Here is a 27,129-nt window from a genome sequence, read left to right on the forward strand (position 1 = left end):
TACTTCAAAGGAGCATCAACTATCTTCATGTCAGTTGCTGTTTGATTTCTATTGGCTGTTGCTATGATCATATAAGTGCTTGGTTGTTTCCAGACTTTTTAAAAATTGTTAACATTTGCAAGGTATACCAGATGCTCCCAAGGAATTTGCTCTGACTTCAAGGATTCTGCATAAACCTTCTGGTCCTGGATTTCAGTTGCATTCTCCTCAAAATATAGTATGTCACAATGAAGGAGCAGAGGTAAGGGGATGAGGAAAATTGGGACTTTCCTTTCTGGAGTTTAGGAGGAAGATACATGATTGCATTGTAACATGCAACTTTCTGAAGGGACTTGATCCATACAGTGAAGATAATTAATGAGAGGTTATTTTCCCTGGCTAGGTAATTTAGAACAGCAGGACCCAGGCTCAGCATAAAGGTTTGATTGTTTAGGATTGAGATGAGGATAACTTTTCTTGACTCAGAGGGTTATAAGTCTTGAAATTGACAATTTCAAGGTTGAACATGATACATAGTTGAGTACATTTAAATTCAAGAAAGTCAGATGTTTAATCTCTTGGAAAATCAAGAGATAAGAATAATGAGCAGGAAAATGAAGTCGAGACAAAAGGTAAGCCAATAAAATATTGAATGGCAGACCAAACTTGAGGACTTCTATTTCTTATCTTCTAATCTACACGTCAACCATGACTAGAAGCAAAACACTATACAGCAGTATGTGCTATGTACTGAACCATCACTGAACATCCCAGTGGGACTGCTGGAGAGAAGTCTTGCCATCCATCCCACCATAACTTCAAGTTTTCCAGAATAACTGCAACATAGTACACGATAGTATGTGACTAGTACAAAACGCAACTGTTAACAAATGTTGCATATTTTATACATAGAGCATATAACAAATGAAGACATGCATGAAATTGCAAGAGCAAAAAGAATGCTAAAACATACCACCCAGAGAAGAGAGAGTCTGTATTTTGGTCATTTGTTTCAAACTGAATAGCAACAGAGACCTCTTCTACAGATCAAAGTGGAAGGCAGCAGAAAGAGGTGTCGATCTCAGTATAGTTGAATGATTGACCACAGATCAATTGAAGTTAGGGTCCCGTGAATGTGTAATGATGATGCAAGACAGAAGACTGTGACATCCCATGATAGCAGATGTCCTGGCAAGAGTAGCTACAAGCAACAGTGACTGTACATGCTTGATAAATATCCCTTGAAAAGAGTCCTCAGCGTAGAGTCTGATTATAAGAACAGAAGAGTCCAGGCATGCCAGAAACCAGTTCCAAAAGTCTTAAAATTTCACCTGTGCAACACTGTGGCAGAAGATTCTGTCTTGTAATAATTACTTCCCAACCCATACAGTTCTCCTTCAACTTGTGTTCAGTTGTTGAAATACTGTCCATTGCTATCTGAAGGTGGCCTGATGTTAACCTGGAACTAATGATATATAAACAATTGTCATAACGTTCAAATCAATTACATACCTTTATTTCCTGTACTATGCTATACTAGTAAAATTAAAGGGGAATTTGATAAATGGTTGAAGGCCAGAAATTGCAGGATATGGGAAAAGAAAATGGGGCTAAGTGAATGGTTATTTCAAAGAGTTGACACAGGCGCGATAGGCTGAGTGGCCTCTTCTGCTCTGTATCCGATTCTATGATCTTCATAATGTGTTATTCTTCAGGATGGATAACTGGCTCTGAGATATAGTTATAAACAAATACTGAAAAATATTGAATACAAAATATTGGGAATGGTAATCTGTGTAACTCCCAAGTCGAATACAGTTTTAACTAACTACTGTGTCATGGTATGTGACAATTTTGCAAGGATTTTGGGGAATATTTTCTTGAAAAAGGATATAGTCAGCATCGTATTCAATGGAGTTTAAGATGTTATTTATTTAAATAAGGGGGAGGCGATGGGCTAGTGGTATTATCGCTGGACTGTTAATCCAGAGACCTAGATAATGTTCTGGGGACGTGGGTTCAAATCCACCATGGCAGATGGTGGAATTTTAATTCAATATCTGGAATTAAGAATCTAATGACGACCATAAATCCATTGTCGATTGTTGGAAAAACCCATCTGGTTCTCTGATGTCCTTTAGGGAAGGAAACTGCCATCCTCACCTGGATTGGCCTACATGTGACTCCAGATCCACAGCAATGTGGTTGATTCTGAACTGCCCTTTGGGCAATTAGGGATGGGCAATAAATGGTGCCTAGCCAGTGACGCCCTCATCCTGTGAATGAATAAAGGAAATAGTATATAAAACATAATAATATTGATTTACTAGTCATGATTGCCAATCATTTTTCTTCTTCAGCCAACTTGGATCAAAATGCTGAAACCAAATGTTTTACATAGATCAGAAGTACAGTCTCTGAAAAATGGAAATGTGAAGATGATGCCTACTATTAACTTTATTTTGTGAAGCAAATATTACACTTCCCTTCTTGTAAATTAGCTTTCCTTTGTTTCTGCTTTGCAGGTTCGCGTTATATTATAGGACCTTTTCTAAGAAAGACTACATGCTTTTATAATGAAGTAAGCATTACCAACTAGAAATATTGGAGAGTCATCTCCTATTTATTGCTGTCAGCAGAAATGGGGCACAGATTTCAGCCATAAATAGTATAATCAGTTCTCTTCTTGTGAGAGGTAAAGCCCTACTTGCTCTTTTCTCACTGGGGGGAAAAAAATCACAAAGTAAATCATAGCAAGTTACTACACACATTCTTCAGCCCAGAATGTGATTGGCAGAATGCAAAGTCTCTTCCTTGCCCTTTCAAAGATAGGAATCAATATAGAAGGAAGAAAGATGTATTTTAAGTGTCATATGGTCTTGCTGTACAGTGAAGTTTGATTTACACTGCCTTAACAATGTATCTCAATTCTAATTTCAAAAGATGCCCTTTTTTTGTCTTTTACTGAAGAAGATCATTGTTGTTGGTAAGTGGATCAGTTCACAATGTTTTAAACCAGGTTTGGCTGCATACCATCCATTAATAGTTGCCTCAAGTTTATTTCACCATGAACCTTCTTAAAAAAAGACAAACTGGTGTACAAATTTTCTGGTTGGCCTGAAGTCAAAGTACCCAAAGGTTAAAATTCATTGAGCGTTGCACTCTACAAGATACATATAAATATATTAATTAAGAACAGGACAAGGACAGTTTGCACTTTGAGCCAGCTCTGCCAATCAATATGATCATAGCTGATCTGATTATTCATCTATTCTCGCCTGTTACCAATTAACTTCCATCCATTTGCTGTCTTAACAATATTCAGGGACTCTATTTACACTGCATTTTGGAGAAATAGAGTTCCAAAGACTCATGACACCACCCCCCACCTCAATATCCCATGAGAGGAAAAATTCTCCTCCATGCTGTCTTATAGGCGTGATTTCATACTTTGAAACAGTGGATCCTAGTTGTAGATTACCTCATAAGAGAAAATATCCTTTCCGCATGAAACCTGTCAGGATCTAATATGTTTCAATCAAGTTGCCTCTTACTCTTTTAAACTCAAGCAGATACAAGCCGACCTTTTCATATAAGACAACTTACTCATGTCAGTTATTAGTCTGAAAGACCTTGAACTATTTAAATTGCTGTCCTTAGTAAGGTGACCAGTACTGTACACTGTATCACAGATGTCATCTCACCAATGCCCTGCATAGCTGAAACGTATCCTCCCTACTTTTGTATTCAATTCCGGTTGCATTCTTTTTGCTTTCCTAATTACTTGCTGTACCTTAATGGTAATTTTTTGCAATTGATGCACTAGGATACCCAGATCCCTTTGCATCACAGAGCTCTGTGGTGTCTTACCATTTATTAATTGGCTTTTTAATTCTTACTGCCCAATGCACAATTTGATACTTTCCACATGATACTTCACTTGCCAAATCCTTGTCCATTCTCTTAACCTGGAAACATAGAACCAGAACAGCAAGAAAGTGGCCATTCATCCCACCATGTCTATACCAGCTATTCCAATCCCACTTTCTGGTACCTGGTCCATAGCCTTGCAAGTTACAGTGTTTCAGGTGTGGATCTAAATTCTTTTGAAATCTGTTGAGGATTCCTGCCTTAAACACCAAATTGGGCAGAAAATGTCAGATTACCCACCACACTCTGGGTGAAATTTTTGTTTTTGTCATGTCCCCTCTGGTCCTTCTACCAATACCCTAAAATCTGTGCCCTCTGTAGGCAGAATTTTAAATGAGTATTATATCTCTATATTTATGAAGAAGAGGGATGATGCAGACATTCCAGTGAAAGATGAATGTGCGATATTATATGGAATAAACATTATGATAAGGGAAGTATTGGAGAGACTTACTTTGAAGGTGGATGAGTCACCAAGGTTGGATAAATTGTAATTAAACAAAGACTGAGGATGCTGGAAATCTGGAAATAAAAACAGAAATTGCCGGAGAAACTCAGCATGTTTGGCAGATCTGGTCTTCCATTTCCTGTTTCTGAGAGTTTACTTGCATCCCCCGTAATGAAGACGAATGCAAAATTCAATTCATCTGCCATATCCTTAGCTTCTTTTATTAGATCTCCATCTCACTTTCTATTGGATCAATTCTCTGTTGGCTGTTTTCTTTTTAAAATATTTACAGAAATTTGTTTTTGGTATTTCTAGTCAACTTTCTTCCTTTAATTTTTTCAGCCATAGTAACTTCTATTATATTTTGATTTACTTAAATATACCATCTCACCTTCTGACCTGCCAGCCATGTTTGTTACTGATACTTTATTTCTTTAAGTTTCCTGAGTTGTCTTTAATCTTTTTGATAGTTGGTGGGTTCTGTACTTGGAACTTTTCTTACTTGTTGAAATGCATGTATTCTGTATGCAGTGAAATGACCTATTAAATGTCTGCCATTGTGCCTATGTTAACCTATCCTTTAACCTAATATGTCTAAAGTGAAAAGCTGTTTTATTTTCAAAAGATATGTCAATTTTCATGAAGAATGCTGAGGTTTGCTGTGCATTTTGTTCTTCACGGCGTATTTTTTTCTGCACAGTGAGGAGATACTGGCAAATATGGGAACTCAACAATAAATTCTGTTGTTTTTTTTTTATTCATTTGTGGTATGTGGGTGTCACTGGCTGGCCAGCATTTATTGCCCGCCCCTAGTTGCCCTTGAGAAGGTGGTGGTGAGTTGCCTTCTTGAACCGCTGCAGTCCACTTGCTGTGGGTTGACCCACAATGCCATTAGGGTTGGAGAATTCCAGGATTGTGACCCAGCGACAGTGAAGGAATAATGATATATTTCCAAGCCAGGATGGTGAGTGGTTTGGAGGAGAACTCGAAGGTGGTGGTGTTCCCATATATCTGCTGCCCTTGTCTTTCTAGATGGAAGTGGTCATGGGTTTGGAAGGTGTTGTCTGAGGATCTTTGGAGAATCTCTGCAGTGTATCTTGTAGATAGTATACACTGCTGCTACTGAACATCGGTGGTGGAGGGAGTGGATGCTTGTGGATGTAGTGCCAATCAAGCAGGCTGGTTTGTCCTGGATGGTGTCCAGCTTCCTGAGTATTGTTGGGGCTGCACTCATCCAGGCAACTGGGGAGTATTCCATCACACCCCTGACTTGGGCCTCGTAGGTGGTGGACAGGCTTTGAGGAGTCAGGAGGTGAGTTACTCGGCACAGTATTCCTAGCTTCTGACCTGCTTTTGTCACCACTGTGTTTATGTGGTGAGTCCAGTTGAGTTTCCGGTCAAGGATAACCCCCAGGATGTTGATAGTGGGGCATTCAGTGATGGTAACACCGTTGAATATCAAGGGGGCAGTGGTTAGATTGTCTCTTATTGGTGATGGTCACAGCCTGGCATTCGTGTGGCACGAATGTCACTTGCCACTTGTCAGCACAAGCCTGGATATTGTCAAGATCTTTTTGCAAGTGAACATGAACTGCTTTAGTATCTGAGGAGTCGCGAATGGTGCTGGACATTGTGCAATCATCGGTGAATATCCCCATTTCTGATCTTATGATGGAGGGAAGGTCATTGATGAAGCAGTTGAAGCTGGTTGGGCTGAGGACACCACCCTGAGGAACTCCTGCAGAGATGTCCTGGAGCTGAGATGATTGACCTGTAATGACCACGACCACCTTCCTATCTGTCAGGTTTGACTCCAACCACCGGAGAGTTTACCCCCGATACCCATTGATTCTAGTTTTGCTAGGGGTTTGGAATGCTACATTCAATCAAATGCAGCCTGGATGTCAAGGGCAGTCACTCTCACCTCACCTCTGGAATTCAGCTCTTTTATCCATGTTTGAACCAAGGCTTTAATGAGGTCTGGAGCAGAGTGGCCCTGGCGGAACCCCAACTGGGCATCACTGAGCTGGTTATTGTTGAGCAGGTGCTGCTTGATAGCACTGTTGATGACATCTTCCATCACTTTACTGATGATCGAGAGTAGACTTTTTGCAGCCTTGGTGTAAACATGGATAAAAGTGCTGATTTGAGATATGACAGTGACTGCCCATGACAACAAGGCAGCATTTGACCGGGTATGGCATCAAAGAGCTGAGTGGCCCTGGTAAAACCTGATATGTGTGTCAGCAGATAAGTTATTCCTTTGCATGTGCTGCTTGATACGCCTGTCACAGCCTTCCCATCTCTTCAGTGATGACGGAGAGTAGACTGATGGGGGTGCGTAATTGGCTGGATTGGATTTATCCTGTTGTTTGCTTACTGTGTATAGCTGGTTAGTTTTCTACATTGTTGGGTAGATGCTACAGTTGGAGCTGCACTGGAACAGCCTGGCTGGGACCACAACTACTTTCTGGAGGAAGAATCTTCAGTACTTTGCTAGAATATTGCCAGTTCCCCATAACCTTTGCAGTATCCAATGTCTTCAGCCATTTCTCAATAGCAAGGAGTAAAGCACATTGGTTGAGGACTAGTATCTGTGATAGAACATAGAACATAGAATAATATAGCACAGTACAGGCCCTTCGGCTCACGATGTTGTGCCGAACTTTTACCCTAATCCTAAGGTCTATCTAACCTCCACCCCTTGATGTTGGGGATTTCAGGAGAAAGCCAAGATAGATCATCCACTTGCCACTTCTGACTGAAGATTGCAAATACCTCATTCTAATGGCTTGTGCTGATGTGCTGGACTCTCCCAACATTGAAGATGGGGTTATTGTGGAGTTTCCAACTCCTGTAGTCACTTAGTTGTCTAGCACCATTCACAACTCTGTGGCAGGGCTGCAGAATTTTGATCTGATCCACTAGTTGTAAGATTGCTTAACCCTGTTTATTCTTTACTGCTTCTACAGTTTGACATGTGAGCAGCCCTGTATTGTAGTTTCACCAGGCTGACATCTTGTTTTTAGGTCTGTCTGGTGCGACTCCTGTCATGCCGTCTAGCTTCCTTCACTTAATGAGGATTGTTGCCTTATTTGATGCTATTGATACAGGCCATGAGGTTACAGATTGTGGTTGAATAGAATTCTGCTGCTTCTGATGGTCCACAGTGGCTCATGGATGCCCAGTCTTCAGTTGCTACATTTGTTCTAAATCTATCCCACTTAGCATGGTGGTTGTGTTACACAGCATGATGGATGACATCTTGCATTTTAAGACAGAACTTGATCTCCACAAGTACTGTGTGGTGCTCAATTCTACTGATATTGTTATGAAAGACAAATCTGCAACAGGTAGATTAACGAGGATGAGATGAAGTAGGTTTTTCCCTCTTATTGATTCAAAATGCTTGAATCCTGATTTATCAGCTGATTGGGTGGTAATCAGCAGGAAGTTTCCACACTTGCATGTTACTTAATTTCCTGAGATTTCATGTGGTTCCAAGTTAATCTTTAGGACTCCCAGTACAGTGTCCTCCCAACTGTATACCTCTGTGCCACCACCCTTGTTGGGTCTGGCTGAACATACCCAGGGATGATGACAATGGTGTCTGGCATGTTGTCTCTCAAGAATGATTCTGAGAGTATGACTGTGTCTGTGAGACACCTCTCCCAATTTTGGCACAGCTCCCTGAGGAGGACTTTATGTGGTCGACAGGGCTGTGTGTTTATTCTTGTTTCTGGTTTTTAGATGGATACAAAGTAATCCATCTGGTTTGTTCTTTGTTCAGAGTTTTATTGTGGTTTTATATAACTGGGTGGTTTATTAGGCTATTTCAAAGGACAGCTAAGAGTCAACCACATTGCTGTGGATCTGGGGGTCCTATGTAGTCCAGACCAGTAAGGATGGCAAATTCCCTTCCCTAAAGGGATTTGTGAACCATATAAGTTTTTACAATAATCATTAGGCTCTCCTTAATCCAGATTATACTGAATTCAAATCTGCCATGGTGGAATACAAACTATGTCCCTAGGACGTTAACCTTTTCTTCCAGATTACAAAGCTAAGGATTTTGCCCATACGTTATCACTGCCCCATAAGTGCATTTTATGGTTGGTATCTTCTTGTGAAGGCTATGTAGAAAATTTTCATGACATTTCAGACAATTTATTCTATACATTGAGAGTTGAAATCTAATAGTATTCCATGCAAATAAGCGTGTCATTTGCTAATATAGTACCATATAAAAAGGGCCCTCCATTACACTAACTGTAAGATTGGAAGTGAGTGACGGAGGAGAGGTGAAGGGATATCATATCTGTGAGACATCATATATTAGTGACAGGACTGCTTAACTTTTCTTCCAGAAATTTAAATAGCCTGTTTTCTCCTTTCAACTGTGTCATATTTGAACCGGTGTGGAATTAAGTTTACTTCATTATGTTCAGGGCTCATTCATAACGTTGCTTTCCAAACCAAAATGAAAGAGCATAAATATTTGCAATTTATGGTTAAGAATTCTGGTACTAACCATACGCAGGACATCTTGGAAGTAAGTAATTTCAAAATAAGATCAGTTCTATAACTGACCTAATATCATATCAACATGAGACATATTTACATTTCAGGACTTCATACTAACGTTTAATTTTTCAGCTTTAGCCTTCCAAAAGCACTACTTGTAATGTATGCTCCACATACACTAAATCCCAAGAGATTAAAATTATCATGCTTTAGAATAACTAGGCCCATTTTATATTCAACCATTATTTGCACAATTCAAGTCTTCAATCAAAAAAGACCTGAGCTCCTAAACTAAATTTGTGCATTCAAGTGAACTTTGAGCCTCACTAAATGATTTCTCTTTGATTTGTGACAGGAGGGCAGAAAACGGAGGTAGTAATACACAAGATGACCCTTTCACCCCAGATCAAGTTACCAAACTCTTAAATGATAACGGGAGAGTAACATTCCTGTTGAAAGAGTTGAATGCAGTGGCAGAAACTAATAAAAAGGTATGTTCTTAAAAGTTTAGATTGCTTAATTGTACTTTGTGGCATTCATGATTATATTTAATCCTATACTTGCCTTGCTATTTCAAGACCATTTTTTTTGTTACATTTAAATAAGAACTTGATAAATTTATCTTTAAGTGCTATATTTTCATTTTTGCCCATCTGCCTAAGGACAAATGTCACGTATTCAGTTGTCGTTTTTGTGGAATTGTTCACAGGATGATTATCACTGCAATTTCATTGCAGCTGATGTCTGCCACTTATATAATGGCTCACAAAAATGCCTTCAGATCTTGATAAAGACCTGTTTTTGATTTTGAACTTTGAATTTTAAATTATCTGATCCAAACAATGCTAACTTGCTTCAAAATCTAGATTTCTATGTTGCAAGGTCAATTTTCATGTAGCTGTAAATTTTGGACGAGGATATACCACGAAGTCAAATCTTTGTTCCATTTTCAACCCATACAAGCAGCACTTTGGAAAAAAGTGTCCCCCTTAATTTGGAGAAAATTCCTTCTTTAAATCTTTAGATCTAATGTAAAAATGTAAAATTAATAATTTGTACTGCATAACTTATGGTAAAATATTTGTATCAGATTACCTCATTTCTTCGGATAGCTAATGTTAAAATGTTATTTAATGCTGTGGGATGTCTGCATGTTTGTTGAGGGTAAAAGTTGTGTGCAAATACTTGTGTTTAATTATTGATATTGTTAGTAGCCTTTAGAAATACCAACTCTAATTTTTACATACATCCCATGAAGGCTACTAACTACAAATTTATTGATCTATAGTCAAAAATAATATTCATGATTTGACCTCAAATATATACAACATATTGTGTTTATACTTTTAGCTTCAGGATAAACTGTCAGAAAAAGAGCACGAATTAGAAATTCTAAAGATTGACACTGAATTACAAGAAAAAACAATAGAAGCCAAAATAGCTGAAAAGGCTACAGGTACATTTTTGCATGTAATTTCAGTGGTTTATTGTTTGATTTATAAGAAATATTACAATTTGACGTTACTGAACACGAACTGTATTTGCTAAAGGTGTGAGGATTTCTAGTTTGTAACGTATTTAAGTGTCATATGAAATGAGTAATTCCTGGATCTCAGTGTTAGCGTGCTGGACAGCTTTACTTGAATTCATGCTGATATTGGCATTAAATGCATTGTTAACACCGTCAGTTTAATCACAAAAGAAGCTGTTTGTTTTGTTGAAAGGCCTTGAGTCAACAAGGGAGAATAATGATTACCAGTGTCTTTACCCTCCATCCAGCAGTTTAAACAGTGCTTATTGTTTTAACTGGTTCAAAGCATCACAACATCCTTTGTTTGGATGTACACACAACTATCTACAACTCAACCCATTCTTTCAGAAGTACCAGCCCGCATGCCAGCAATATGACAAGTTAAAGCAAGCTTTTGTAGTTCAGATTTAATTGTTTTATTACCAAACTTGATCAACCAATGAAGACAAGATCCTATTTTAACATGCATGTTTCCCTGGCATGTCATGATAATAGAGACAAAAAAACTGCAGATGCTGGAATCCAAGTAGACAAACAGGAGGCAGGAAGGATGCAGCAAGCCAGGCAGCATCTGGAAGAAAGGGGCAGTCAATGTTTCGGGTATTAGCCTTCTTCAGGACTGGAAGAAAGGTAATACCCGAAACATTGACTGCCCCTTTCCTCCAGATACTGCCTGGTTTGCTGTGTTCTTCCAGCCTCCTGTATGTCATGGTAATAGTTTAGCTTTAGTAGATGTTGGTAAAAGATAAACTTAAATTGATCACTTGCTTTTTAACCTTGGAGTGTCTCACCACTGCTGAATCCAGCATCAAAAGTTTGTGCACTTCAATATGCATAAGCAGTGTCATACTCGCAAATGACATGACACATACATTCCACGTATGTAAAATCCAATTTCTACCTGGCTCTCATCTTCACCTGGTCCATCTCTGACTCTTCCCTTTCCTTCCCCGACATCTCTGTTTCTGTTTCTGTGAATAGATTGGCCACTAATATCCACTACAAACCCATTGTCACCCACAGTTACCTTGACTACATATCCTCACCCCCTGTTTCCTGTAAAGACTCTGTTCCATTCTCCCAGTTCCTCTGACTCCGTCATATTTCTTTTGATCACGTTAACTTTGACGTGGGGGCCTCCAAAGTGTCCACCTTCTTCCTCAACTGAGGATTCCTCACCAGCATGGTTAATAGGGCCCCCAGCCGTGTCCAACCAACCTGCTGCACTTTTGGGCCTCACCCCTCCCCTTCTTTCCCACAACAGGAATAGCATCCTCCTCATCCTCAAATATTATTCCACCTGCATACACATGCAAAGAATCATTAGTCGCCATTTCTGCCACTTCCAGCAGGATGGCCACCACCAGACAGATAGTCTCTTCCTCTCCTTTGTCAGCCTTCTGGAGGCACCGTTCCCTCTGGGCCATCTTAGTCCACTCCTCCTCCACTCCTCCCACATTCTCATGGCACCTTCCATTGCAATAAAAAGTTGTAACACCTGCCCTTTGACTTCCTTCCTTCTCATTATCCAAGACCCCAGACACACCTTCTAGGTGAAGAACTGATTTACCTGCACACCACTCGATTTAGTCTACTGTATTCGCTGCTCACAATGTGTTCTTCTCTGCAATGGGGAGACGAAGCGCAGACTGGGCAACCGCTTTGCAGAACACCTGTGTCCCGTTCGCAAAAATGACCTTGAACTTTCAAACTTGCTACAGTGCTGCAGCAAAGCTCAGTACACGTTGGAAGAACAACACCTCATTTTTGGCTTGGGAACCCTGCAACCTTCTTGACTCAAAGTTGAGTAATAGAAACATAATGCAGGGAGTGTACACATCACTGTTTTACTTTATTTACAGCATAAATCACAAAAAATAATGCAACTTTGCTTTATATTAAACTTAAAAGACAGGGAGCCTTCTTCCTCGCACCCTCAACTGACTATGTGGAGATCACAATAATACAGTTAACTTCCAGTATTTCAGATTTATAATTTTTACTAGTTTATTGAGAGGCCCGGTTCATAAGCTGCTGGTTCAAACAAAGTTTGCTGCACCAACCTTTTCCTAGCTACAAACAGTTCTGAAGAAGGGTCACTGGACGCGAAACATTGACTCTGCTTTCTCTCCACAGATGCTGCCAGACCTGCTGAGTTTTTCAAGCGATTTCTGATTTTGTTTCTGATTTCCAGCATCTGCAAGTCTATGGTTTTTACCCAATTTTGATGCTGCATAAATTCCAGATTTCTGAAAGTATGGCTGGTAACATAGACATCAGACCTGTCAAAATCCACTTCAGCAAGGTGATTCGATTACCTTCTGAAACCTAAACCTCTGGAAAATTAGTTTTCTTGCAAAATTCTATTAATTCTGCAAAGGTCCCTGCAGTTTGGAAGGTTCCAAATGTATAACCCAACAGTTCAAAAGAGGGAGATATAAAACAATGAAGTGAAGACTTGTTAGGCTGATAACAATAGTTGGGTTAGCTCAGTTGGCTGGATGGGTAGTTTATGATGCAGAGTGATACCAACAAGCATGGGTTCACTTCCCATACTGGCAGAGATTACCATGAAGGACTCTCCTTCTCAAACTGACCCCTTGCCCGACGTTTGGTGACCCTCAGGATAAACCACCAGTTGTCTGTTTTTAATAAGAGAGCAACCCTATGGTCTCGTAAGCAATGACAACTTTACCTTTATTATTGAATGAGACAAATAAAGTATATGAGTGTGACAGATGTGAATGCTTCACTGATCCCAAAGTTATTCAGCAGAGTTGAAGAATGAGGGTGATGGTTTTGAAATATTGGGATGTTTGTCCCTGATGACTTGCAGTCTTTGGTGGTAACAGTCTTTGTCCTTTCCATGAAGTGATGTAAGGAAACTCCTGATTCTAAGAAGGTGATGGCTCGTTTCCCCAATCATGTCTCTCTGTCCACAGCTACCCCTGGTGATATGCCTTATTTTGGGGCTGGCCATCTATGCTGTATCAATCAACTATCTAAACCGTCTCAGCCAGTGACCACGAGTAGGTACTCAAGATGTCAGGATGACCCTTGCAGTACATCAGCATGTGGCGTGATTGAGGAGAAGGTAGAAGTTAAGTCAGTTAAGTCTAATAGGAAGAATAGGTAGGGCTGGACTGATGGTCTGAAGTGTGTTTATTTCAATGCAGGGAGTATGACAGGTATGGTAGATGAGCAGAGAGCCTAGATGAGTACATGGAACTATAATGTTGTAGCCATTACAGAAATTTGGTTGAGAGAAAGGCTTGCACAGGCAGCTCAAAATGCCAGGGTTTAGATTTTTCAGGCATGATAGGGAGGGATGTAAAAAGTGTGGGGAGCTACATTACTGATTAAGGAGATCACAGCTGCATGAAGAGAGGGCGTCTTCGAGGCTCATTCAGTGAAGCCAGATCAGTAAAAGAAAACAAAAGATGCAATCATTATGATGGGTTTATATGTAGGCCTTCCAATAGTCAGCGGGAGATAGAGGAACAGATATGTAAGTAGACCATGGAAAGATGCAAAAACAGCAGGGATTTTGTGGTGGATAATTATTAATTCTCCCAATGTCAACTGGGACTGCCTTAGTGCCAGGGGCTTAGATGGGGCACAATTTGTTTGGTGCATCCAGGAGGGTTTCTTGAAACAGTGTGTACGTAGTCCAACGAGGGAAGGGTCTATTCTAGACCTTGCATTAGGGGAATGAGCCTAGCCAGGCGATGGAAGCTTCAGTGGGGGACCATTTTGGGAACAGTGATCATAATTTCATAAGTTTTAAGATAGTTATGAAGGGCAACAGAATGGTCCTTGGGCGAATATGCTAAATTTGGGGAAAGCTAATTACAACGGTATGATACAAGAACTGGAGCATTAGATTGGGCTGACTGCTTGAGGGTGAATCAACATCTGGCATGTTAGAGTCTTTTAAAGGCCAGTTGATCAGAGTTCAGGACTAGCATGTTCCTGTGAGGATGAAAGATAAAGATGGTAAGATTTGGGCCCTGAATATTGATATATTGAAAGTTTAGTCAAAAGGGAAAAGGAAACATATAAAGCTTAGGAAACTGAAATCAAACAAGACCCTTGAAGAATATACAGGAAGCAGGAAAGAACATAAACAAGGAATTCAGGAGACCAAAAGGCACCATGAATGTTCATGGCAAGCAGGATTTGGCAAGTGGAATTATGGAGAATCCCAAGATATTTTATACAAATATTAGGAGCAAGAGAGTAGCTAGGAAATGGGTAGAGTTGTACTTGGATTTCCAGAAGGTGTTTGGCACAGTACCTCACAAAAGATTAAGTCATTAAATAAGAGCCCACAGTGTTGGAGGTAATATATTGGTATGAAAGAGAATTGGCTAATGGATAGGAAGCAGCAAGTGGCGATAAGGGGTTCATTTTCAGTATGTAGGTCTGTAACCAGTGGGGTTCCCTAGTGATCAATGCTGGAACCTCAGCTGTTTACAGTATATATTAATGATTTGGAGGGGGCAAACAAATGTATGGTAGCCAGGTTTGCAGAAACACAAAAATAGGTGGAAAGGCAATTTATGAAGAGAATACAAACAGGTTACAGAGAGATATAGATAGGTTCAGTAAGTGGGCAAAGGGTTGGCAAAAAGCATATAATGTGGGCAAATGTGAAGTTGTAAATTCTGAAGGGAGAACAAAAGAATAGTATTATTTAAATTGAGAAAAGTTGCAGAAAGCTGCAACACAAAGGGACTTGGGGGTGCTTGTGCATGAAACACAGCAAGATAGCACACAGGTACAGTAGATAATCAGGAATGTTATTTTAAAAGGATTGAAGTATAATAGTAGGGAAGTCTTACTGTAACTGTACAAGGTGCTGGTGAGACCATGCCTGGAGTACTGTGAGCAGTTTCAGTCCCTTTTTTTAAGGAAAGATGTCATTTAATTGGAGGCAATTCAGAGAAGGTTAATTATCAAAGCTGGTATGGAGGGATTGTCTTACAAGCAAAGGCTAAAGAGGTTCGGACTCTATTCACTGGAATTTAAAAGAGTGAGAGGTAATCTCATTGAAACATATAGGTGAAAGGGCTTTACAGGGTAAATGCTGAGAGATTGTTTCCCCTCATGGAAGAATCTAGAAGTAGAGGGCATTGCCTCCGCATTAATGGGTAACAGTTTAAGACTGAGATGAGGAGGAATTTCTTCTCTGAGGGAGTTGAGTCTTTGAAGTCCCTTGACACAGAGAGCTGTGGGGGCAGAGTCCTTGTGTACATTTAAGGGTGAGATAGTTTCTTGATCAGTAGGGGAAGGAATCAGGTGTTATGGGGAAAATGCAAGAAAGTGGATACGAGCAATGTTGGATCGGATGTGATCCTAATGAACGGTGGACCAGACTCGAGGGACCAAATGGCCTACTCTTGTTCCTATTTCTTATGGTCTTATCAAACCTAGGAATATACTTTATATGATAAATTGCGCTTTGCTTCTGGATGTAACTTTTTAAAACAACTTTTGTCATTTTACACGATTGCAGTGTTCCACATAGCCACAACTGCAAACAACTATTATCAAACCTGCTCGCTATTTAAATCACATGGGACCACATTCTATAAATGTTTAATGTATCATTTTGGACTTTTTTCCTGTTGTAGCAATTACTTTGAATTGTTAAAAAAAAATTGGTTAAATCCTCTGCTACAAAAGAAATATTGGAAATAGATGAGATAAACATTAAACTTAAGAAGCCATGCTGTGAGTTAAAGGAACTGGGATGTGTCACTGGACAGTAATGACAACAACTTGGTGCTTTGTTATAGAGAAAGTTGTAAAGGATCGGGAAACAGATCTTTAAGGTGAAACTAGATTTTGAATGTGAAGAGCTGAAGTTGACAGCGAGCATTCTTGACCTGTTTTCATCTTGCAGCAAATTGCATATAATCTATGGCACTAATGCAATTCTTGAGCAACTTAAAAGAGATGATACAGACCTCTTCCTTCTGAATAGTGAAACAACAGTGTCATTTTTGTGGTGTTTCCTGTAAAAATGTGTGTTTATTTGTCCTTTGACCACTGAAATGGTGATCCTGTAGGGTGTCGTTCCTCAACCAGTAAAAAGTGACTCCACCTAATAGGCACTTTTTCTGGCTAACTCATTTGGGGTGAGCAGAGGCTGACCTGCAGTGCACTGCTCAACCATAGATACTGATGCCCAAAACTATACCTTTTCCAACACAGTTGCCCAGTGACCTTCATGCATCTGTTGCCTGTTCGTAAATTCTTTATAAAGGACTTAAAGCCTTACAGCTGTGTCCCTGTCACCAATTCTACATCACCACAGGAATGGCAAAATGATCCTGGTGAAAACCTGCACATGACTTGGTTCACCATGATTTTGACAGGTTGACAGTCAAACTTCATTGATCATTTAAATAGTGATGGCTGAGGCTACCTGCTGCAGTCCTCATCCACCTTTGCAGCCAACGACCGCGCTTCATTTGGTACCAACCCATGTCCTGAACTTAGTGTCATGGGTGACCTTATCAGGAGCAAGAAACTTCTAACAGCATAGTTCAAGGGAGAACTGAGGCAGGCAAGCTCCTTTACCATGTCAACGTGGTGATCTACAAAAAGTATACTGAAATAAATTAAAGACAATAGAGGTGTACAGTCTAATTCAAAGAGATTTACGTGTCAAGTAATTTTCTGTAATTGCATTTAATCTAGGTAGATGAGGTGTCCAAACACACACAGTATTCACAGGCAATGATACTGAAACCTGTCTGGGGGAAAGGGATCGATGTGTGAATAGGCACTGCTCACTGAAAATGAGTTATGGCACAAAGCATGAGCATTGATAACTCTGTGAACTGCGTTATAAACTGAGTGGAATGTTTAGACTTTTAGTGAGACTTAGTAGTATGCAAAGGCAGGAAGAAAATCAGCAAAGTTACACTATATGCAAGAGCTTGCAACAGTAGCCTATAGGGAGAGGCAAAATGACAGATACCAAAACAAACAAGGAAGAACTGAGTGCTCAGCTAAACCGTAAAATGTCATAAAGTTTAAATAAAACTCTAAATTTAATGTAGTTGCAGTGGAGTAGGGCTCCTGAGCCAGGGCTTGTCCGCCCTGACTGCTTTTCCTTTTTTTTCTCCTTTCTTTGGTTCTCCTTTACTTACCTCTTGTCCTGAGCTTGGACGGCTTCGACAGCAGTGAGGGATCCTAGCGCAGACTCGAGTGTGCTCCTATTGATTTTTCCTGTGCCAGTACGGGACCTGGCATTGGAATCAGTGGCTGCCACGTCAGCAAACACAACATCAGTAAGGTAGTCTCAGCGGTGAAAGATGGAGCCTAAGGATCATGGACTTCATTGTTGGTTGGGTCCGGTGCAGACGGCAGCGAGGCAGTGGTGGGGAGAATTGACCCAACACCAAAACATTTTGCCAGAAGAGTGGTAACTATGACATTGGTCGGGTCCGGTGTAGAGAGCAGAGAGGCGATGGAGGAGGGATGGCAGCGCAGGCATAATTGATGATGAGCAATCTCAGGACCAGTGGACTCTCTTTAAGCTATATCTTCTTTTTTTTTCCCCCTTGTTCTTAAACTATTAAATGGTGCCAGATTGTAGCTACAGTGGAAAAACTTGTTACTTTATTTTACTGTTTTCTTCACTTTAAAATACATGTGACAATAAAGTCATTTATTCATTCATTAAAATTACATTTGTAATCAATATCACCTGAAGATCAGGTGGAAGAGTTTGTGCCTATAATGTTGGATCTAATAGATAATCAGTTTGGGTGGAGCTAAGAAGGAGCAAAGGAAGAAGATCATAAAGATCTACAGAACAGAAAAAGGTCCATCATGTCCACTTCGATCAAAAAGGACTACCTGCTGTAATAACGGCTGAGAGTAGTTTACAGGCCTGTGACAGTAGCAATATTATAAGGCAGAGTATAAATCAAGAAGTAATGGAGCTTATGAAAAGATACTGCAATATTTCAGAGTTAGCCATGTAGTCAAAGTGAGAGAAATTGCGTTGGAGTGCAGTTGAGATGGTGAATAAATTGGACATCTGGAACAAAGTGGGAATTTGGGGCTTTCATTCAGGTTTACTGCAGGATGGAATAAAGCGAGTGGAAAGCAGTGCATGAACTAGGTCAGGTTGTGTGGGTAGGTGTTGTCTTTAAATTGCTCTAAATTGGAAGCGTCCAGAGTAGGGTCAGATGAGTACTTCTATTTCTGGTTTATGTATTAATTAAATTGCTGCAGTCCATTGGCTAAAACAAAGTAAGGTAGGGAAATTGTTCTATAGTGTGTGTTTTCAAATGAGCAAAGGCCCCTGGAGTAATTAGTATGCCTTAAATGGAATAACCAGCAAACTTAATCTAAAGGGAAGTCATGGCAGCAGAGCTCACACTAATGATGTGCTCCTCCTGTGCAATATGAGAAGTCATGGGCCCTTCCAGTGTTCCTGGGTGACCATGAATGCAGGACATGTGTCCCGCTACAGCTACTGGCTGACTGCATTTCAGATTTAGAACTATGAGTGGACTTACTGCAGGGCTTCCACAATGCTAAGATTATTGTGGATGACTCATTCAGTGAGGTGGTTGCACTGCAAGTAATGATTGAACAGTCAAAAAGGGTTTGGGAGACCACAAGGCAGAGTAGAGGGACGCAGGTAGTGTAGTTGACTCCTGGACAGTCCCCATCTAACAAATGTACCGCTTTAGATCCTGTTAGGGAAGACAATTTCTCGAACAGCAGCAGAAACCAAATCCGTGGCACCGTGGCTGGTTCTGCTGCACAAGAGGGGAAGAAGAAGAGTGGTTTGACTGCTGTATTCATTAGTTTAGAAGGATGAGAGGGATCTCATTAAAACATTTAAACTTCTAACAGGGCTGGACAGACTAGATACAGGGAGGATATTCCCCTGGTTCAGCAGTCTAGAACCATGAGCATTTAGAACTGATATCAGGAAATATTTCTTGACTCAGAGGGTAGTTAACCAGTGGAATTCATTACCATGGAAAGCTTTGGAGGTCAGGTCATTGAGTATGTTCAAGAAAGAGATTGATAAATTTTTAGATAATCAAGACATCAAGGGTTATGGAGAGAAAACAGGAATGTGGCTTTGAGACACAGGCTCAGCCATGATCTATTGAATGATGGAACAGGTTTGAAGGGCTTGATGCTAGTTTCTGTTTACACCTGTGGGTTATTTTTATGTTTGTGAGATTTGACAAATCAATTTGTTGAAGTTAGAATTACGGATGATTTCAAAGAGGTGCAGTGCATTTTGATTTCCAAAATCTATAAGGCGCCACATAAGAGAGCATTGGGTAAGGTAAGAGTTCATGTTGATAGAAGTGATGTGTTAGCGTGACTGAAGGGTTGGCTGAGTATCAAGATACAGTCGGGATAAATAGGGCATTTTCAGTTTGCCAAATTGTAGTTAATGAAGTGCCACAGGAATTAATATTGAGTCCTCCACTATTAACTATCTACATTAATGATTTAGATTAAGGGACCAATTGCATTCTAACCAAATTTGCTGTTGATGCAAAGATAGGTCGGAAAACAAGTTGTGAGGAGGATACGAAGAGTCTATAAAAAGGTATAAGTGGATTCAGTGAGGTGCAAAGATTTGGCAGATAGAGTACAAAGAAAAATTAGGAGGTTGTCTACTTTGAGAAGAAGAAGTGAAAATTAGAATATTATTTCAAGGAGAGACTCTACAGAATACTGTGGAATAAAGGGATCTGGGTGTTGTTGCGAGGGCTTTGGAGCATATAAATATGCAAATTTTGCTACAAAGGTACTGGACCCAACTTAGACTACTATGTGATAACAAGGTATAGAGCTGGATGAAAGCAGGCCGAGCAGCATCAGAGGAGCAGGAAAGTTGACGTTTTGGTCCTAGATCCTTCTTCTGAAGAAGGGTCTAGGCCCAAAACGTCAGCCTTCCTGCTCCTCTGATGCTGCTTGGCCTGCTGTGTTCATCCAGCTCTACACCTTGTTATCTCTGATTCTCCAGCATCTGCAGTTCCTACTATCCCTTAAACTACTATGTATAGTTTTGGTCTACTTACTTAAGGAAGGACATACTTGCATTGGAAGCAGTTTGGAATTAGTTCAATCAGCTGATTGCTGAGATGCAAGGACTGTCTTATAAGGCAAAATTGAGCAGGTTGGGCCTGTACTCATTGGAGTTTGGAAGATTAGGGGATGACCTCATTAAAACTAGTGACTTTGTGAAATTCTTGATGCAGTAAATTTTGAGAAGCAGTTTGCTACCTTTGAGGAACTTAAAACTAGGGACATTGTTTCAAAGTAAGGGATCTTCCGTTCAAGACAGAGTTGAGGAAGAATTTTTTTTTTTGAGAATTGTTTGGCTCTGAAATTCTCTTCCCAATCCAGAGCAGTGGAGGCTTGGCCATTGCATACATTCAAGGCTGAGCTAGACAGATTTTTGATTAACAAAGTCCTGAAGACCTATTGGAATAATTGGAAATCAAGAAGGAAATAGCACTGTCAAAAAGAGAATGTGAGAACAAAATAAAAACCAAATGTTTTCTACCAGCATTCAAACAGTGACCAGGTAGTCAAAGGTAAAGTGGAATCTATTTGGGTCAAAGAGAGTGATATATGATTGGAGTAGGAGGGCAAGGCTAGAATATTGCATGAACACTTTGTGCTGGTATTCATAGGAAAGAGGTATTTGACAAAATATTGGTAGATACAGACAGTAGAAGAAATGGATGGGGTGAAAGTAGATAGGCAGGATTATTTGAAATGCTGGCTGGTCCATGACTCACATCCCAGATTGCAAAAGAAACTGGAGAGTGGGAACACAGAAGGGCTTGCCATAATCTTCCCATCTTCCCTGGAAATGGTGATGGCAGCATAGGATTGGATAATAGCAGAGGACTGGATAATAGCAGATGTCACACCTTTATTCAAGAAAAGGTGTTGTGCAAATTGAATTCTAATTTATTGACGCTGATCACAGGAAAAAAAAAGATCTTCCTCACATTTCCTGCACTTTTTTTTATCCAAAACATTGCATAACTCCCTTGCATCATCGGATTTTCCTTATGTACCTTATCTAAACATGCTTAACAATGTATACCTCCATCAAATCTCGTCTCAATCTTCTTTATTCAACCCATGTTTCTCTAATCTATTCTTGTTGCTGTAATTCCCAGTCCTGGAGGCATTCTGGTAGATTTTCTTTGCACGCTGTTAAGGATGCTGCCATAATTGGACACAGTACTCTGGTTTTATTATTTTGTTTTGACACAATTAGAGGTCCAACATAGCTTCCCTGTTTTTGCATCAATGCATTTAGTTATGAAGTCCAACAAAGTGCTTAGCTAGCCACACTGTCAATATATGCTGCACCCTCAATGGTCAAACTGTGATCCCAGACCCATGATAATATGGTTGACTCCAAACTGTACTCTGGGCAGTTAGAGATGGGCAATAAATGCTAGCCTAGCCAGTGATACCCACACCCTGTGAATGAATAAATAAAAAGTTCCCTTTGAAAAGGGAATTGCAATACACTCTTACAGGAAAAAAACATTTAGAGCTATGTGACAAGAGCAGTAGTTTGGGACAATTTTGGCAGCCTGTTGTAAAACATTGGGAGGGGCTTGATAGGTTACAGCTTCTCAGTATGATTCTGTTAACTTACTTTTCCAGTGAAGTGTTTTGGTATTTATGTAGCAGGGAGTTGCACTGGGCTCCGACTTTCTGTCTTCAACATGGGACCAAACAACATGCTGCGCCTTCTGCAGAGCACTCTTAGCTCCTTACCAATAATTTTTGATGATGGCAGAGAATGCTAGGCTGGGGATTTGGTTGGCCTTGTGGGCACTTATGGGGTAAGAAGCAGGCTAGAGTCTTGGAGCATGAAGGCTTGACATGAGCTGAAGAAGGGGCAAAGCCAGTAACCACAAGAAGGAAATTGTGAGAGAGGAGGAGCAGGCAGAAGTAGGAATCCAGGAATAGTGAACTACAACATGGTAGGAGGAATCATCATGAAGCCTCTGACAGTCTGTAGAGCCAGTGAGGGATATCAGAGCAGCTATACAGCTGTTAGGGACCAGCAGAGACTATCTGGACAGCATCTCTGAATCCATGAAGCTTGGAGTGAGGTTGACATCCTCTGGATGGCAAGATAATTTGTCTCAAGCAATTGAGGGGGTTTAGCAGGAGCTCCACTATCTGTCACTTCTGCTGGATTCAAGATATTCCTGTTCCTTATGATTAAAAACCAAGTGTTCTGCCTGGCTGAGTTGAGACCAGGAATTGAGCTCACAACAGTTTTCTAGTTTCTGGAGAGTTGGACCATGGTTGTACATGCAAGTAGTTCTTTTCTGTGGCTCAAAGTTTTTGATGTATGTAAATAAATTTCATTGAAGCCAATGAAATTTAAAAAAATAATATTTTAGACTTTCCTTGTAGTCTATGAGCTTAAATCTGGTAACGTAGCTTTGCCCCTTTTATGTACATTGTTGTGTAAACCCGTATGAGCAAGTTAATCAATTTCATGCTTGCACTTATTATGTTAAAATATTTAGTCAGCTGGTGTCCTACATTTCACTAATGACTATAATTTAAAACAGCTTCATTAATTATAAGTCTACACAGTGTGGAGCTGAAGGAACATGGCAGGTCAGGCAGCATCAGAGGAGCAGGAAAGTCCCTTCATCAGAACTGCGGAGGGGGGAGGGAGCTTGGAAATAAATAGTGGGAGGAGGGGTAGGGCTGGGGGAAGGTAGGTAGGATGGTTATAGGTGCATCATTAGTGGGAGAGAGATCGACTGAGGTCTTTCCAGAGGAAGGGGGACAACTTCAAGGTAGGCATCTTTGGAAGAGGCTTCGCAGTAGAGTTTGAAGTGACTCAAAGATAGTAAGAACTGCAGATGCTGGAGTCAGAGTCAACACAGTGGACCCTTCATTAGAACTGGGGAGGGGGAAGGGAGCTGGAAAATAAATAGAGGGAGGACTGGTGAAGACCTCAGTGGATCTCTCTCCCATTGTAACCCACTGATGATCCACCTATAACCATCCCACCTACCTCCCTCTATTTATTCCCAGTTCCTTTCCCCCTCCCCAGTTTTGACGAAGGGTCCTGACCCGAAATGTCGACTTTCCTGCTCCTTCGATGCTGCCTGACCTGCTGTGTTCCTCCAGCTCCACGCTGTGTTGACTCTGACTCCAACTTTATTGATTATGAAGTGTCTTGACATACTACAGTGCTGTGGAAGGTGCTATGAAAATGAAAGTTCTTAGTAACAAATATATCTTTTAACTGAATTGAATGTGTTTGATTTGCTAATTTAAAATTGGAGGTATCAAAATATGGGAAATATGTTACAGTTTCTTATATCTTGTTACATCTTTCTTGGCATAGATAGTAATTGCTAATATTTGTCAACTTGGAACTTGAGTTAGTTGTTTTGAATCTTCATTGGCCACATAATAGAATTCATAGTAGTTAACCCAAATATGGCTAAGTACAGTTTCCAAAATCTCTCCTGAAACCTAAAATTTAAGATTAAAAAACTTAAGTTTAATAAATGGATTACTTAAGTTCCATTAGAACCCTTAGATTCTGGAAATGTCTCAACAGATTGTAAAATGCTAATGTAACACCTTTACTTAAAAAGGGATGGAGACAATAAGCAACTAACCGTAGGCCACTTAATGGCTGTTTGTGGGAAAATGTTAGTCCTATTCTGAAAAATGTAATAGCAGAGCATTTAGCAACACATCATACATAAGCAGAGTTAGCATGGTTTCATTTTGGGGAAATCATGCCTGACAAATTTACTACAAATCTTTGAGATAACAGGCAGGATAGATGAAGAGGTGGCAGTGGATGTAATATATTTGCATTTTCAGAAGGAGCTTGATAAGGTGCCGCACATTAATTTACTTAATAAATTAAGCGTCCATGGTGTTGGGGATGATACATGAGCATGGATAGAGGATTAGCTAACAAATAGATGACAGAGAATTGGGGTAATGGGGACATTTTCAGAATGGCAAACAGTAACAAGGGGTATGCCACAGGGATCAGCAGTATGGCCACAATTGTTTATATATTCATGACTTGGATGAGGAAAGTGAATGTACTATAGCCAAGTTTACATATTACACAAAAATAGGAGGGAATGCAAGTGATAAGGATGAAAAAGAGTCTGCAGAAGAATGTAGACAAATTAATCAAGTGGGGAAAAAAGTTGGCAGATTGAATATAATCTTGGAAAATGTGTGCTTATGCATTTTGATAAGAAGAATAGAGGAGCTGAATTTTATTTAAATGGAGAAGGACTGTAAGAAGCTACAGAACTGAGGGTTTTGGGAGTCCTTACCCATGAATCACAAAAGGTTAGCATTGAAGTTCAGCAGGTAATCAGCAAGACAAGTGGAATTTGGCCTACATTTCAATGGGAATAGGCTATGAAAGTAGGGAGGTTCGGCTTAAACTCAATGGAGCACTAGTCAGACCATGGCTGGTTTATTGTGAACAGTTTTGGGCCCCTTTATCTAAGCAAGGATATACTGGCATTGGATGCAGTTCAGAGAAGGTTCAACACGGATTATTACAGGTTTGAAGAGACTTTCTTATGAGGAAAAGTTGATAGGTTGGGCCTGTACTCATTGGAATATAGATGAATGAGAGGCAACCTTCTTGAAACATAGATGATTCTTTGGAGACATGACAGGGTAGATATGGAAAAGTTGTAGAAGAATCAAGGACCAGAAAACATAATTTCCGAATAAGGAGTTGTACGTTTTAAGGTGAGTACAAGGGGAAATGTCTTCTCACAAAGGGTAGTGAATCTAATGAATACTTTACTGTAGCGGGCTGTCAAGGCTAATTTATTAAGTATGTTCAAGGCTGAGACATACAGATTTTTAATCAATATGGCAAACGAGTGTTATGGGGAAAAGGCAGGAAATGAGTTAAGGATCATCAAATCAGCCATGATCTCATATCATGGTAAAGCAGACTGAATGGGCTGAATAGCCTGTTTTTTTTTCTTGTGTCTTATGGTCTTATGGCCTTGTATTTTATTGTCAGTATTGGAGTTGTGAACATTTTCACTCTTCTATACTTTGAATAGATTTTTTAAAAATTTAAATGTTAACTATTGTGTGAAATTAAATGATTCAGGTCATTTGGTATTGCTTCTGATTTAAGTACCTTATTGTTCAATTGTATGTAAATGTGAATTTGGTGTAAGGGTAAGTATCTGCAATGTAATTTGGTTATTCTTTAAAAACATTTCTGTGTTTTGAGTACAATTTCCCCACCCCCAAAGCAAACAAGTGACTCCACAGCTCCTACAGCAGCATTTACAGATCTGGGAAGAGAAACTGGATCGCACTGAAGAGGATTGGCATGGGTACTCATGAGAAGTATTGTATTCTAATTCTCCATGCTGTTTGAGATCATTTGCAATTCCCATTCAAACCAGGCACTATTTCAATTAACAAAGCAAAGCTTGAAGTGTGGTTTCACAATCAGCAAATAATGCATTAAAATGTCATTTCACAACATGCTCATGATGCAGCCATTAGTTACTAGGGCAAGGAACTAGCATGAAACAAAGTTTCCAAAACTGTATTAGGACAACTGCTGCGCTGTAAACTATGCACGTAAAGTCTGTTTTTGAAGTACATGTGCCATCTATTTTCTTCGTTTTGTGTCGGCAAATAAATTTACACAAATTTATTGACACTGTTTGCATTCAGCAGTAAATTGCTGTTACATTTGCAATTAGGTATAATGTTGTTAATATCATTTCAACAATTCTCACTATTTTCATTCAATTTTTTTTCCAACTGCTAGATCTGACACCAGCTGACAGTATGTCTCTTATCTGTTCATATTAATCACATAAAATGATTAATGATCACCAACTTTGCACCAACTTTGAAGATTTGAAAACTCTAGAGGGAAATAGAAATATTGAGGAAGGATATCACATTGATTGAGCATCTTTTACACCTTCAAAATGCTCCAAAGTCGTCTCAGTGAATTAATAATTTTTGAATTAGGATCTTTGTTGATATGTGAGCAAGTATGATGGCCAATTTGTGCACTGCATGCTCCCATAAATTCAGGCCAACAGGTGACTGGGCCCCTGGTGGTTTAGACATGCATCTGATGTCTTTGAATCTAGTTTTATCATAAAATGTTTACCAAAGCTGCTCACTGGTGACTCTAGTTTGAATTATTTAAAGATTCATATCTCAAGACATTTGTAAAATCATGCTGATGTTGGGCTAGATTTTATCAGCCAGTGTGAAGATTGGTATGCCTATTGTTGTGCCAGCACCATGACATCTTGCCAGTTGCAGATAATCTGATTGTCTGCAGAGACCTCTTCCATCCTCTGCATTGGAAGACCACTAGATAAACCTGGCTAGGCTGGTAGATGGCCATCATAATGATGCAAGCTGCCTTCAGCAAGCTACATTTCCACACATTTACTAGCCTGTTCACCCAGATAACGCAGCTGACTTTGAGCGCCCACAGCCTTCAATGTACCTTTTAACTTGCAAGTCCTCTCATTGACTAACAGCTCCTGAGGTGTGGACAGTCGAGCCACCTATTTGGCTGCTGCTGTCATGATGTAGCCCAAATCCCATTGACCACTGAATCACATTCGCTGTCTGGCTACCTGGTGCCTACATAAAATCTAGC

At 40.0% G+C, this 27,129-nt stretch overlaps 1 protein-coding gene across 2 annotated transcripts in view; it reads left to right on the forward strand.

Annotated features, from left to right (window-relative positions):
- mipol1 (mirror-image polydactyly 1) overlaps positions 1 to 27,129 on the forward strand; it is a 334,335-nt gene that overhangs the window by 121,095 nt on the left and 186,111 nt on the right. For both annotated transcript variants that reach the window (XR_007262721.1, XM_048600410.1), the window contains exons 2-3: positions 9,237 to 9,372; positions 10,232 to 10,337. Coding sequence is in view for 1 of the 2 variants with exons in the window: in XM_048600410.1 (XP_048456367.1) it covers positions 9,237 to 9,372; positions 10,232 to 10,337 (242 nt within the window). In the remaining variant the exon portion in view is untranslated. The remainder of the gene's footprint in view (positions 1 to 9,236; positions 9,373 to 10,231; positions 10,338 to 27,129) is intronic.

This window comes from Rhincodon typus, chromosome 8, assembly GCF_021869965.1.
Source record: "Rhincodon typus isolate 14 chromosome 8, sRhiTyp1.1, whole genome shotgun sequence".
Classification (NCBI taxonomy): Eukaryota; Metazoa; Chordata; class Chondrichthyes; order Orectolobiformes; family Rhincodontidae; genus Rhincodon; species Rhincodon typus.